Genomic DNA, 13,985 nt, shown 5'->3' with positions numbered 1-13,985 from the left:
CAGGAGAGTGGGGTGGGAGGAGGTATTTTTTCATGCTTTATGTGTATATAATAGGATCTTCTACACTTTCCACAGTATGCATCCGATGAAGTGGGCTGTAGCTCACGAAAGCTTATGCTCAAATAAATTGGTTAGTCTCTAAGGTGCCACAAGTCCTCCTTTTCTTTTTGCGAATATAGACTAACGCGGCTGTTACTCTGAAACCTGTCTGGGGGTAACACACGGACAAGCGAGCTGGAACATTCTGTATGACTAGAAACCCAGCTGAGTAAATTCAATGCCATTAAAAAGTACACCGGGCCCAAAGCGGATGATAAACTTAATGACAGACATAACTTCACGCAGCCAGGCAATGAGCAGCAGCAGCTGCTGCCCCCATTCCTGCCAGAGAAAGAACCTGTAAAACATGCAAGCAATGTAATAACCTGCTATAAGTGGTGAAAGCCCCCAGGAGATGCTTTCAGTAAACCAAATGTCAAACACTCTCCCCCACCACAATGATAACATAGACAACATCCTGTTAGCTGCAATAGGTTCTTAGGGTCAGCTGGACCCCCCTGCAGTTTATTTGGGAGCCAAGGTGCCTCTCTGAAAAGTAGTGGGGGCGGGTGGTGGAGGGCAGCAGCCCAGTAAAGCATGCTGCAGTTCAGACAGGCTGTTGCTGCTCCCTGAACTGCTCTGTTCTCCAGGCTGCTCCCGTGCATTTAGCATTGGCGTGCGCTCTGTGTGGGGTTTCAGCTTGCAGGCTGCTCTGTGCAACTTTTGGAACAAACACAACTGCTGTACTCTGACAAAGTGGTGGCAAGGTCACCTCAGGGCTGAGCCAACGTGCTATGACAATTCCCAGGTTCTTATAATCAGCCTTTTTATTTATACTTATACACACACACACAGGTAAATTGAGGTGTCTTTCATTTTGTGTGCATGGGGGGCTGTGCATGATTAATCTATAGGAGAATATATATCACACACACAAAATGGAAAACACCCCCAACCTCATTTAAAATTCTCAGTGCATAAGTCACAGCCAGTCAACTGGAGATAATACTGGGACAGAGAAATATTAGAATCTAGCATATTATTATGCACAAGATGAGTACCAACTCTTACGGGTTTCTTTTCCTACCATGCCACCCACTAATTAAGCTAAAACAAAATAAATAATTTAAGACATGGGTAGTGAGAGAAGCACATTACAAGAAAGGCAGAAGAGGCTAGTTTAGGGACATGTTTATGCTGAGGCTGGATTTTTGCAATCTAAAAGCAAGAGGTGCTTCTTTTCCCACGATTATAGAAACACGTGGATTTTAACATCTCCAGCCTGGTTCCCTTTTGGGCCACCCCAAAAAGCAAAGCCCCCAGTCCCAGCACGATAAGCATATCTTTGCTGGTAGCTGAAACAGTAGCAGACTGAAACACTAATGGTGGCCTTCATCAACAGAAGTCTATAAGTGCACCTGTCCATCCAAACCCACACGTGTACATGTCTCCCCCAGCCCACCAGTTCATGCATGAACCTCTTCTCACCTCGAGCTACTTCTCACAAACCCATAGGTGAATGCATTTTTAAAAGGTCATCAGAAAAAATGGAGAATGCAAAATAACCTGTGAAAAGGAAGTAGCCCCTGTGACAAGGTGAGTAACTTCCTAATAAATAGTCACGAAAGGGAGAATTTGCTGCTGCAACCTCAGCCTTTCCCCTAGAGCCATTAATGACAATAGAGCTTAAAAGTGAAAATAAACCAAGCATCTACCCTTGTCTTTACAGAAAAGCCACGAAGATGGAAGAAGTGGCAGCCCAAGTTCTAGGGAAACAGCCCTCCTCAGGCATTCAATGTGGATCGGCAAATGGCAACGTTCAGCCTGTCCCTCTAACGCACTCCCTTTCATTGTAAGGGGTCAAGAGACTAACCAGGTTTTAGAATTTTTTTCCAGGCAGAATCGAGCAATGACAGAGCTTTGGCCAAAAGACTGATCTTTCCACTGTGCTGCAAGGCCTGTCAGGGACATCAGGGCCTGTGTTACTCCCAAGCTATGTCACTGCCGGGGTCCCTGCCAGGGCCACCCAGAACCTTGAGCAGCATAGAATGAAGCCGGTAAGCCTTTCTGGGCAAGGTAGCAAGGCATGAGTGTGTCACTCCCATGCTGCCAGCTGGCTGACAGCAAACCTGTCGGTGAAACTGAAGATGCCAATTATGATCTACAAAGCAAAAAAGGACCCGGGGCCCACCAACTATTCACCTACCACAAGGACCACTATTCCCTCTCTAAACCAACATAACCTGTCTGCCCCTGAAACATTCATGCTTAAACTTCAAGGGTGAGGCGTGAGGGAGATGGGAGCAGGAGGGTTTCACCCTGGGAACTCACTTCAGGCTGGCCACATCCAGAAAGCCTCGTGCAATGCATGACTCAGTTATGGTTTCGGAGGGCCAGGGAAGAACCTGAGACATGGAGATTTGAAACTCAACTGCTGCGCAGAGGCAGTAATTCTTTCTGGTCAGTACAGGGGACGCACATTGTTCTACATATTTCTTACCTGAAAACCTATTACCCAAAACTCTATTAGGTCTCCCATTGCGCATCACGTGCATAGAGAGAGCCTGCCTGTTTATCCAAACAGCCAGTCACACTGTTCAGAGAAATGGGGTCCTAATGTGTTCAAAACAGAGCAATATTCAACTTCTGTACCAGTTACAGAAAGCAGCCTTTTCCAGGTCACTACTGGCACCTATTGACACCTCTAGGGACCCCTGACCACTACACATTACTCCCACAACTCTATCCAAAAGGATCCTGACTAGGAACCGCACAAGCGTGATTGCCATATTCCAGACAGATGGACGTACAATGGGCATCTCTCTAACTGTTAAGATCAAATGCCTGTGTGAGGAACCTGAAGAAAGGCATCTCTCAAGCAACATAAATACACCCATTGGAAAATTACGCCCACCTCCCTCCCACAAAAACACTTACCAGCAGTCAAGCTCATAGTTACACTGTTTTGTTTTGTTTTTCTTTACTAATTAATGTGCTAGGGCTTCTACAGCCTTGTATAGACATTTTTATTATTTAAATAGGAACAAACAATAGACATCATTTAGATCTTTTAAGTGAATTTCCTTCTTTTGGTACTATGTCTCGGTGTTAGCTGTACTGTACATTTATATTATGTAAAACTCACAAGACTACAGTGTATAACTCTCCACTCCTGATGCAAAGGGACTGATTATTTTTCTAAACTGGGATTTCAGCCAATGGACAATGGGGAATTTGGCTCTCTATTTCCATAATCATGCTCCAAAATGAAGAGATTTTAAAATCTGGGGCATTTTTAAAGCAGGAATCATGGAGTCAGCATCAAGATTTATAGAAACTTCTCGTTTGGTTTTACAGTAATTACAGGAGTGAAAGCTCAGCTAGATTGCCTGGACAGATGTGGCCAAGACACCCAGGCTATGATGCCAGTGACAAATGGTTAACTGATAAGAAGAAATGGAGAGGGCGACAGACTGAAGAACAGGTCAATATCATGCTGTCATGAAGCCATTTGAGAACCATAATTAATCTATTACTCACCTGGCATCATCATTCATTGTACAGTGGTCAATAGGTGCCATGAAGCTCACCAGTTTGCTATGGACATGATACCTGAATAAGGCAGGAAATAAACAGACAGCACATTAGTAACTATTAAAGAAAAGGAAATGGCATTGTCTGCACTGAAATGTCCTAGTCTCCGAAATGGAAACGCTGGTTCCCTTGGTGGCTAATGCTTAATGAAACCCTATTTCGAGTCGGTAGTTTTTCCACCCTTCCTAACGTTAACAAGAGGGGGAAAAAAGGTCACATGATAAATATGCCACACAGTGGACGAGCAATAATAAACAAATCACTTTTTGTCACAGCCAAAAGCGAAAACACTCCAGCGTCCCTGAGCAGTATACTTGCACCTGAGCTTTATTCCAAGACAGAAAACTCTGATGAATCAAAGACTCTGTGTGCAACTTCCTCCCCTAATAGTGTCTTGGTTACTCTTTAGTACTAGTGCCCAAACAAAAAGCCACTGGTGGGAGCAGGGTTAGATTACGAGAGGCTTTCCCACAATACCAGTCTCCCATCATTAATTATCATCTGCCATGGTAGGACCTAGAGGCTCCAGCCATGATTGAGGCTCCATTGTTCTAGCAGCTATATAAACATAGGAAGCCCCTCTCCTGGACAATTTACAATATAAAAAGACCAGACAGACAAAGACGTGGGCAGGGAACAACAGAGGCACAGAGAGGTGAAGGGATTTGCCCAAAGTCACACAGTGGCAGAGCTCCTGACTCCAAGTCCAGTTACTTGTCCGCTAGAACAAGCTGCCTCCCAGGGATACACTGCAACTGTGAGAGCCCAATCCCCAGTTTATTTTTCCCACTAGGTCAGAAACTTGCAGAAGCCTGTCCACTCCTCATGCTCTGGGAGCTCCTTAATAAAATCTAAACAGACTACAGAGGAACTCAGAACAGGCCAGTGATTTTACACCTTTAGTCTTTAGAGCAGGAGATTCCAACCCAGCAGCTTTCTGTGTAAACTGTTCTGCTGGCTCCCTAAGTTCGAAACGCTTTACCCAAGTCATTCCTATTCTTACATCTTGATGAATAGCAGGCAAAAGGATTCACAAGCCACCTTTCCACTTGGGCACCTTTACAGTCCTTTTTGTTCTCTTATCCAGGAACACTCCCTGGAGAGAGAGTTTTAGCTTGCATGAATATTGCAGAATGGCTCTTCATGAAAATAACCACATTCACCCTGGAACATGGACCTTTGTGCACAAACACGGGTCTTTGTCATTCCTCATAGAAGCAATCACCCTCTTATAATGGTGCAGAGTCACCCAATCAGGGAACAGAAATAATACCGTGACTTGGGGCAAACAAATGCTACCAACAACAAAAAGTCAATAGGATGAAATATGAAATAAGAGAACATATTTCACTCTATGGGTTCACTTAAGTGATATTAACAATTAATGCATTCATACAAATCACAGTATGTTCAGGGACAATTTGTGAATTGGAAAAAAGGGCTTAATCACGCTAATAAATTGTCCACCGTTAATTGTTTGCCCAGCTCTGCTTACTCTCACACTTTTAAAATGTGAGCTTCCAAAACCCCAGTCTATCAGATTTTAAGTATTAAATTACAGACACAGTGAGCCATCCCAAGTCACAGCTGCACAATTATTCCATGACAAGTAGAAATATAAAGCTCATAGATATCCACTCAGGAAGCGATATGGTCTAGCGGGTTAGAGAAGGGATTCGGGAGGCAAGACTCCCGGGTTCTTTTTCTGCCAAGACTAACTGTGTGACCTTAGGTAAGTCTCACCTCACCCTTTGGTACCTCAGTTTCCCCATCTGTGAACTGGGGATAGCAGTCATCTCCCACGCTGAAGTGCTAAGAGGCCAGGCGCGTCTAAACATGCTTAGAGAAATCTCGGCAGCCTTTTACACTTACACAGGGCCCTTCATCCAAACATCTTAAAACACAGAAAGGAGCGGGAAGGCAGTATGATGATGATGGACTACAATGATAAGTGATAGCAATTAATACTTAGTGCTTACATAACATGTTTCGCACCCAGATCTCAAAGTGCTTTACAAAAGATAAGTGACATTTATCCATGTTCTGCAGAGGAGGAAATGGAAGTGCAGAGAGTCTTAGTGAATCACGCAAGTACAGACACACACACACAGTGACCCAGTGGCAGAACCAAAAATCGAACCCAGTCCGCCTGGTTCCTAGCCCTCTCCACTAGACCGCCCTGGAAAGATGATAGGATTTAATGGTACATTAATCACATACATCAGCAAATACATATTTTCTTCTCGTCTATATATTAATATTTTCCCCCTGGGTCAGTGCAACTCTTATTTAAAAAGGTAGCTAACATGTAACAAGCCACGGACACGGAGGGATTTCTGATCTCTCAGGAACTCCGAAGTGCACAGATCACACACAATGAGAGACTTGCCCCATTATTCCTAAAGGTTTATGAGTCTGACTCAGTTGTATGATGTTGTCAGTAGTTTTGACTGAATCATGAATATATCCAATTATGTGTGACGCTGACAGAATAGAATATTGATAGTCAATAATTACAGGCTTTTCAGGCCAACAAAGTAGCTCTTCCCTCTTTTAATAAATTATCTTATGACATCTATCTTAAAAATGGCTATGCCAGGCCTGACCCACACTGACTCCACTGACTTTCCATCAGATGCCATCTAAACTCGAGATTTATAGTTTACTCACAAAAGGATGGTTAATGTTGCAGATTTTTCAGGAAGCAGTGCAGCTTTCCAGCGTGCCTCCATGCTACAAATACCTCCTCCACTACAAATCACGTAGTCGCTCTGAACTCAGGAAGAGCAATGCACCTGCTCTGCAAAGGGGAACAAACCCCGGCTTCTCTACACACTTTCCATTCTCACCACACAACCTGGAAGAGTTTGCAAATGCAAACATTAGAAGGAAAAGGTCACAAAATTTAGGGCCAGATCTGCAAAAGAATTGAAGTGCCTAAAAATGCAGATAGGTGGCTAATGGGACTTACAAGAGCACCTAACCTGGATGGGCACCTAACTCCCATTGAAAGTTTATTAAAAGATATTACCTCACTCACCTCATCTCTATTGAAAGTCTACCGCAATTAGGTGCCTAACGCAGGCATACGCACCTATCTGCGTCTTTAGGCAACTAAATACCTTTGTAAATCTAGCCTTAAAGGATTTAGAAGCACAAGTCCCATTCACTTTCATTGGGACTTGTGGCCCTCAATCTCTTAGGCATTTCTGAAAGTCTCTCCCTGGCATTTTTTATGCCCAGTGCAACATTCTTGTAAGGACTGATTTGAGCAATTCCCGCTCTGATTATAGCCAACTGATCACTAGTTCTAGAGTCATTAAGAGCTCCCTCCCCCGTAACGGGCATGTCTCAGAGCAACATCTTCTACCTTGCCAGGACAAAACAAGTCTGGCAACACATTTCAGTGCCAAAACGGGGCAGTCAGGTTACAACTGGTGAGACAAGAGTTTCTTCTCTGTAGTTTGAAGAAGCTGCCACTCACCGGATTTTCCTTCCTTTGCTGGCTTTTCGGTCCACTTTCTTCTGTATTTTGCTTCGTAACTTCTGGATGGCCAGCCACTGCCTGGGGAATCCAAAGTGGTGGTTACGTATCATTGCTAGGGCTGTTTGATCAGGCCAGTTTTTAGGAAGAATCACAAGGTGACAATTTTGTATAAAGAAAGCACGCAGTAGAATAGATTGTTTACCTTTCTCCATTTATCATAAGCTACATATGTAGCTGGTTCTTTTAGTGGGGAGGGTTATACTAACTACATAAACAGATTTAACGTTATACAACAGTTCCATTTGAATGAGTTTCCTTCCAGGCTTTTGGAAAGCGTATATAAAATTACAAGCGAGTGTTTCTTTCCCACTACCTCTGACTATAATAACTGGCAAATCCCCCACCAAAACCACTGCCTAATGGTAAGTGCATTTCTTAATAAAAACAAACAAAAGGAAAGCAACAAGTGCTGCTTATTCCCCATCACTCTGTAGAAGGGAGGGTCCAATTCCTTACATAGAGCTTGCTCAAGTCAAAGAAGTTTCCATAGGGGGAAATAAACTGCTACTAGATACAAACATTTTTTTTTAAAAAAAAGAAACAAGCATCATCCTACCTGATTTATACAATGAAAACCCAACATCAGGGGAAAAAATCTAGCAAAATCCAATTACTGCAATCTTAATATAATCTTAATGACTGTAATCTATTTTATTGGAAAGTCAGATAAATGTACAATGTAATCACCACTTAAATGCAATTTTGGCTATGCCACGTTAAATTATAGTGAATAGCTTTCCATAATATTCCAGACATACACAAAATAAATTTGACCTACCGCACTAAAATTCAAGTCATATTTCACCAACACAAAATTTCATAAAGCATTTTCCCTTCCTCTCCCCCTATACACACACATCCCCATATCACTTTTCAGTGGCGAATTCTATTCTATCATTTTCAGCTTTCCTTTCCTTTTATGCTTTTCTAAATTATGGCCTGTGGCTATTTAAATGTATACTGTTCATTAAGTAGTTTTTGGAATGTTCTGTATTTTCTAGCCACAGAATTAGAGTGAGAAATAAGAGCTTCCCGCAAAGCATACATTTTATTTTTGGCATCCAGGAAACATTCCTGTATGCTGTTTTAATTGTACTGTACCTTTTCTCTCTCTCTCTTTTTTTTTTAAACAGCAGGGCAAGTGCATACAAGGGAACTCCACACTATACAGCAGGTTTGATTCTTTATATGATGACAAATCACAGTTCATAATCTGATCCCAAATTTCACCAGTGAGCTGTCGCTTCATCAAGAGCACATTTGTCAGGGTACATCAAGACTCTTTTCCCCAAACTTGGGGTAGACAGGAAAAGCAAGTCTTGAAAGCGAGAAAGAGTGCAGGGGGCTTTGAAAAGAAATAAGCCTGGCTGCAAAAGAGTAATAATGCTTTCAGGCATCATCTTTAAGCCATTACTTATTATTAGGGTGATTTATCAGTTTTATTTATTTATAACCATTCCTGTAGGTGCTGCACCAACAGCTGAATTCAATAGTTCCGAAGTTTGTTACAAGACTTGTTACAAGCTCAGTACAAGAGCTGCTGCTCTTACCTAACATCCCAGCAACATTTCTCAGTCCAGCATAACCCAGCCTCCTCCTCTCCCCCCCCCCCCCATCAAGCCCCCTTACCTCTCCAAGTTTGGCAAACCAGTGGGGCTTTGTAACATGAAGGCCAGCAAATACAAGTTCTGGCAATATGGTCCAGAGCCACAGAGTCCTCACTGGGAATACCCTGCCTAGCTGATATTATGCCATTGCTTTTAACCAATCATCTTGTTATTACACCCAACTGCTCTCCATGAGATCAGTGGCAAAACCACACTGTAACACTGCATCCCATATTCTTCATAGTGTTATTATTACATGACACGATTATGGTATAATTATGATGCATTTTGTACAAGATAAGTCATGTGCGGTGTCATTGGAAAAGTTATGATTTACTGAATAGGATTATCCTATTTGTATGCATGTATCATTTTTATTTCTGAAGTTATGAATATGGACTATGTATTTCAAATGTAGTTACGCCTGGGTGATGCCCACTAGGCAAGATGCTTTCAGTCTAGATTGTGGGTGGGGAAGGGCCTATTCAGGGCAATGAGCCATTAGGGAAAACAACAGGTCTTAGGAGAAATTTATCCATCACCTGGTGAGCCTTCCTGAGAAGGCTCCAGATGGCCTGTAAGTAATGGCCGCTATGACTCAGCAAGGTGTGCCAGGGCCTGTGACCAGGCCACGTGACTCTGGACTCCATCTTGGGATGTCAGTGTTTTTCCACAAACTGAGGTTTGGGACAAAGGTTTCCCGCCATATGCTAAAGCTATATAAGGCAGGGAGTGACATCATTGGTGGTTCTTCACTCCCCACAAAAGACGACTCCTGGAAACAGCTGAGGAACAAAGACTCAATTATGGGAAGTGCTGGACCCAGGCAGAAGGGATTTCTAGCCTGTATATGAAACAAGCTGCAAAGCAAGTGTAGATGGTGCCTTAAGAATCTGCAGCCTGCTTGTACCATCAGCTAGGGTGAGAATTTGCTAATTCATATCCTATCTTTCTAGTATCTTAGACTTAGTTGGCGTTTTTGTTTATTTACTAGGTAATCTGCTTTGATCTGTTTGCTATCGCTTATAATAACTTCAAATCTATCTTGTATAGTTAATAAACTTGTTTTTGCTTTATCTAAACCAATGAGTTGGAGTGAAATGCATGAGAAATTGTAGCTCTGGGGGCAAAGGCTGTTGCATATTCCTCTCCACACTGAGGAGTGGGGGGAGAACTCTATGAGCTTGTGCTGTACAGTTCCCTGTGCAGTGCAAGATGGTATAATTTTGGGTTTATGCTCCGGGTGGTGGGGAGGGGGGGGGTGCCTGGGGAGCTGAGAGTTACCTTGGCTTTAGCCTTTCTAATGTTGGTTCGTGAAGTGGCTAGTCAAAGAGCCTGCATGTAACTGCAGCTGGGTGTGTGAATGCTGGTGAAAGTTTAGAACTGGAAGTGGGTCTGCAGCTTTTCACAACAGCACAGTGAGAGAGGGAGCCCAGGCTGGCAGTTCAGAGGGCTCAGTGGTACCCCAGTTCCAGGTGGCACCCCAGGGGGAACCCGTCACACATAAAGAAGCAGGATTGGGAAGTTTTACACCCATGGAATCTAAGTGGCTGTAGGGTGAAGCTAGTTAACACAGAATATAGACAGCTACAGCTCATCACTTACCTGCCCATGGCCACCTGATCGTTGGGGTCCAGTGAACTGGTTTTCCGTTCTATAAGTTCTCGAAGGAGCTGGAGGAGGGAAGAGAATGACCAAATGTAAAAGCACATTAAACACAGGTCAGCACTGAGTTTGAGATTTTCAAAGGAGCCTCAGGAATTTTGGTAGAATTTGTGCGCCTCGCTGCCTTAATTATTATTATTATTATTATTTTTTTTTTTTTTGAGAAACCCTGTCCACATACCAAAGGCATTACTGTTTTCTTAGCCCCAGCTAGCTTTACAAGACAGCAGGAATTTTGAGTGACATGGCAAGGATGCCTCTGAAAAAAGTACAATCGATAAAACAAAACCCAGTGGCAAAAGAGCAGGTGAATTCATGTTAACCCCTTCTTTAGAAAAGAAAAAAAACCCATGACTGGAGCACATAACTGAAGGCCATTAGGAAGACTTATTGTGCTACAGTTAATTTCAGATGGATCAATGACTAGTGCAGCATTCCCTTCATCATTTTATGATTAGTTTAGCCCGACCCATCTGTATCAGCTGAGAAGGTCAGGCAGCTATAGAGGGGAAGGATGCTGTAGCACACTGGATCAAACGTTAGTCTCCCACCAATGGGACGAAGAACTGATGATCTTACGCCTAAATGGGTGGGATGGTGGTGGATCAGCCAGCGCTGGGCAGTAACTGAAAATGCAAAGCCATCCTTGAGAATTCAGCACCATTTCTTAGGGGAGCTTAAAGAGTGAAGTAGGCATTCTCATAATACAAACAGTGTAGTCCTAGGTGGTGTACAAAGGTGCAGCTCATGGGAGCACAGGAACTGTCATACAAAATAAGACCTATAGTGTTTAGGGTAACCTGTCGGTCAGTTTCAGATGCTTCAGAGGAGTGAGTGAGTGTTTATTTGCCCCTTATACTAGGTAAAAATGTAAAAACATGCCTAAGACAGGAAGTTTACTTCTACCTGCACATACCCCATTTTTATTTCATCTAATCCCGTTGCAAGTATTGTCTTGAACAGAATTGCACCCACTTCGACAACTTGGTCCAATATGACAAGCAACTTCCCTCAGACTCCACTTTCCTCCATGAGACCAGTGTATTGCAACATCTGGCTACGCAATGCCTCCTATCATTTACAATGAGCAGTGATCTCGGAGGGGGTCCCACTGTCTGAACTGAAAGCACGATACTGAGTGGCTTTTGGCAGTTAAAAAAAAGGGGGGGGGTGGAACTGCAGAAAAAGTGGTGATTCTACAATGGAATGATACGCTCAGATCCTTCCAAGCGCCTTAGCTAGAAAGAAGCCTTACAAATGGAATATGGCCTCTCTTCCCTCAACAGAGCAGACAGGGTGAATGGCTGAGGTAGCACTCCACTGACCTGCAGGTTCTTTGGTCTCTGGGAGGCACAAAAGAGGCTGAATTTTCAGAGGCTGTGGGGAATTACGTACACTGCTTCCATTAACAGTGGGTGTTTTGAGGGCTATATTTCAGGGGCTGCACTGATACCTCTGCCCCGTAATCCCACTTGCCTCTCCTAACATTTAAAAAAAAAAAAAACAACTACACAAAATAAGAGTCACACCCTGGTAAGGCAATCACGTTTGCTCTGAGGAGCAGCAAGGCAGAATGCTTTACAGCCGGCGTCCAGATGCTAAAACAGACCTTCCTATTTCCTTTCCAAGTTCTGGGGAAAAGGTTGGGTTTTATCTGTGCATCTTCCTCAGTCAGTAGGGTGTCGCATGCAGCCTTCTGGGATACCTGACCAATGTCTGTTTAACACCACGAGCTAGATATTATATGCTGTATAGCTTGTGTACAGAACAAAAATAAATACAACATGACCTCCCAAGTTGCAGACTTCCCAAAATGTCACTGTTTCATTCATGGTGACAGAGTTCCTGTTGTGAACCTACAAATTTACTCTAATTTGCACTTAACCGTAAAAAGTATGTGAAGGTTCATAAGATGTCACAATAACCTATAACAAATATGGATGGGAAAAGGAGACAGACTGTCAACAAAAGGGCCTACTGAGATGGTTCAAGGACTATGTTAAAATCATGCTTGGTTAAAAACAGAAGATGTGGAACCAGAAATTAATGAATCAAAATTGGAGTATCAGATATTAGGCCCAATTGGTGGACAAAATAATGAGGGGATGAGCTATTCTACCCATCGCTCTCTTTTTGGGTTCATAAAGGAGGACACTTTGGGGGGGAAATAGAAAGAACAGATGGAAACTACTGATGCAAGCTTTACCATCCTGTCTGTCACCCCCACTGTCTACTGGGACCTTGGACCATCTTTGTCCTCATCCTGAGGGACACCCTGACCAGTTTGGCCGAAGAGAGGTATCAAGATGACATCACCACCCCTACCAGCTCCAACAGAATCCCCAACACCACCTGAAATGAAATTGGATCAGACTTTAACAACAGCTGCAGCTCATCTCAACTAACGTCTTCTTTTTTCCCCAAAAGGACAGATATCACCATCTTTGATACCATCTAAGAGACTGTCAGACAAGAGGGGGGGGTTCCTTCTAAAACTCTCTCCAGTTAATGGGAAAGGAAACAAGAAATGTTAAAATGAAAGTCTTAATCAACATTTAACCTTCCAAATGCTTTAACTCTTTTAGTTCTTTTCTGTATTTTTAATAAAAAGTTGAAAGGATTTTTACTGGTGTTTGCACCACGGTACTAAACAGGCTGAGGTTTCTGTATACCAAACCCCAGACCTTGTTTAACACTGTTTAATGATGGACAGCGACTGGCTTATGTTAACATCTCTGTCCCATATATTCCATCTAAATTAATACAACAGGCCGCATCTCAAATGGCATTTGAAACTCAAAAGAAACTGAAGAATCAGTCTTTTTGTCTTTCACAAAGATGTCTAAGGAGGGCTTCCCCCGCCTTGTACCTCTGCACAACAGGCACAGCTGGAGTCCAGTGGCTTATTGAGGTACCATAACAATCAACAGAAAGATTTCCATTCATTTCAATCACTGTCCCCCAAATGTACACTCCCCTCCACATCCAAACACTGCAATTTACAACAGCCTGCCTTAGACTCTGCTTCCAATCACCTCTGCACAGCTGTGACATTAAAAGATATTTGTCCTCAAGTATTGCTCTATGTAAGAAACTAATGCACTATGGGGATTCCAACAGTATGAGCAAATCACTGAAATAAGCAGGTGAAAATCACCCCCTCTTCCCCCCCCCTCAAAAAAAGTGATCTAAATAGACTTGGCATTCTTTGATTTTTTTATATATATATATATAATTTTGATGGATAATAATGTATGTTTATTTTTAGCATTTTTGATTGATTAAATTTGAACAGTTGTGGAAAATTATGGAGGGTAGTCAGACATTATTTAATGACAGCAGATATAGAGATTCAAAAAGTTAAAGCTTGATAACCATTAAAACACAAATTTGTCAACTTCACATGTCAAAATATACAAAGCAAATAGTCTTAAATCAAATTCTAAAGTTCTCAAGCAGTGTTTTTCTTACTTTGGCCATCTGTGAATTTCTATTTTCATCATGGAAATATTTCTGTATCAGTTTGTATGTAT

General features: G+C 42.6%; 1 protein-coding gene across 2 annotated transcripts in view; it reads right to left on the bottom strand.

Moving 5' to 3' along the window:
* The window catches only part of AATF (apoptosis antagonizing transcription factor), an 88,656-nt gene that overhangs the window by 20,417 nt on the left and 54,254 nt on the right, over window positions 1-13,985 (bottom strand). For both annotated transcript variants that reach the window (XM_048824494.2, XM_048824495.2), the window contains exons 9-11: window positions 10,393-10,460; window positions 7,118-7,198; window positions 3,580-3,651 (exon numbers count right to left, since the gene is read on the bottom strand). In XM_048824494.2, the coding sequence (XP_048680451.2) occupies window positions 3,580-3,651; window positions 7,118-7,198; window positions 10,393-10,460 (221 nt within the window). The remainder of the gene's footprint in view (window positions 1-3,579; window positions 3,652-7,117; window positions 7,199-10,392; window positions 10,461-13,985) is intronic.

This window comes from Caretta caretta, chromosome 17, assembly GCF_965140235.1.
Source record: "Caretta caretta isolate rCarCar2 chromosome 17, rCarCar1.hap1, whole genome shotgun sequence".
NCBI classification, from domain to species: domain Eukaryota; kingdom Metazoa; phylum Chordata; order Testudines; family Cheloniidae; genus Caretta; species Caretta caretta.
The sequence above is the reverse complement of the archived record's forward strand: the minus strand, read 5'-3'. Positions and strand labels throughout refer to the sequence as shown.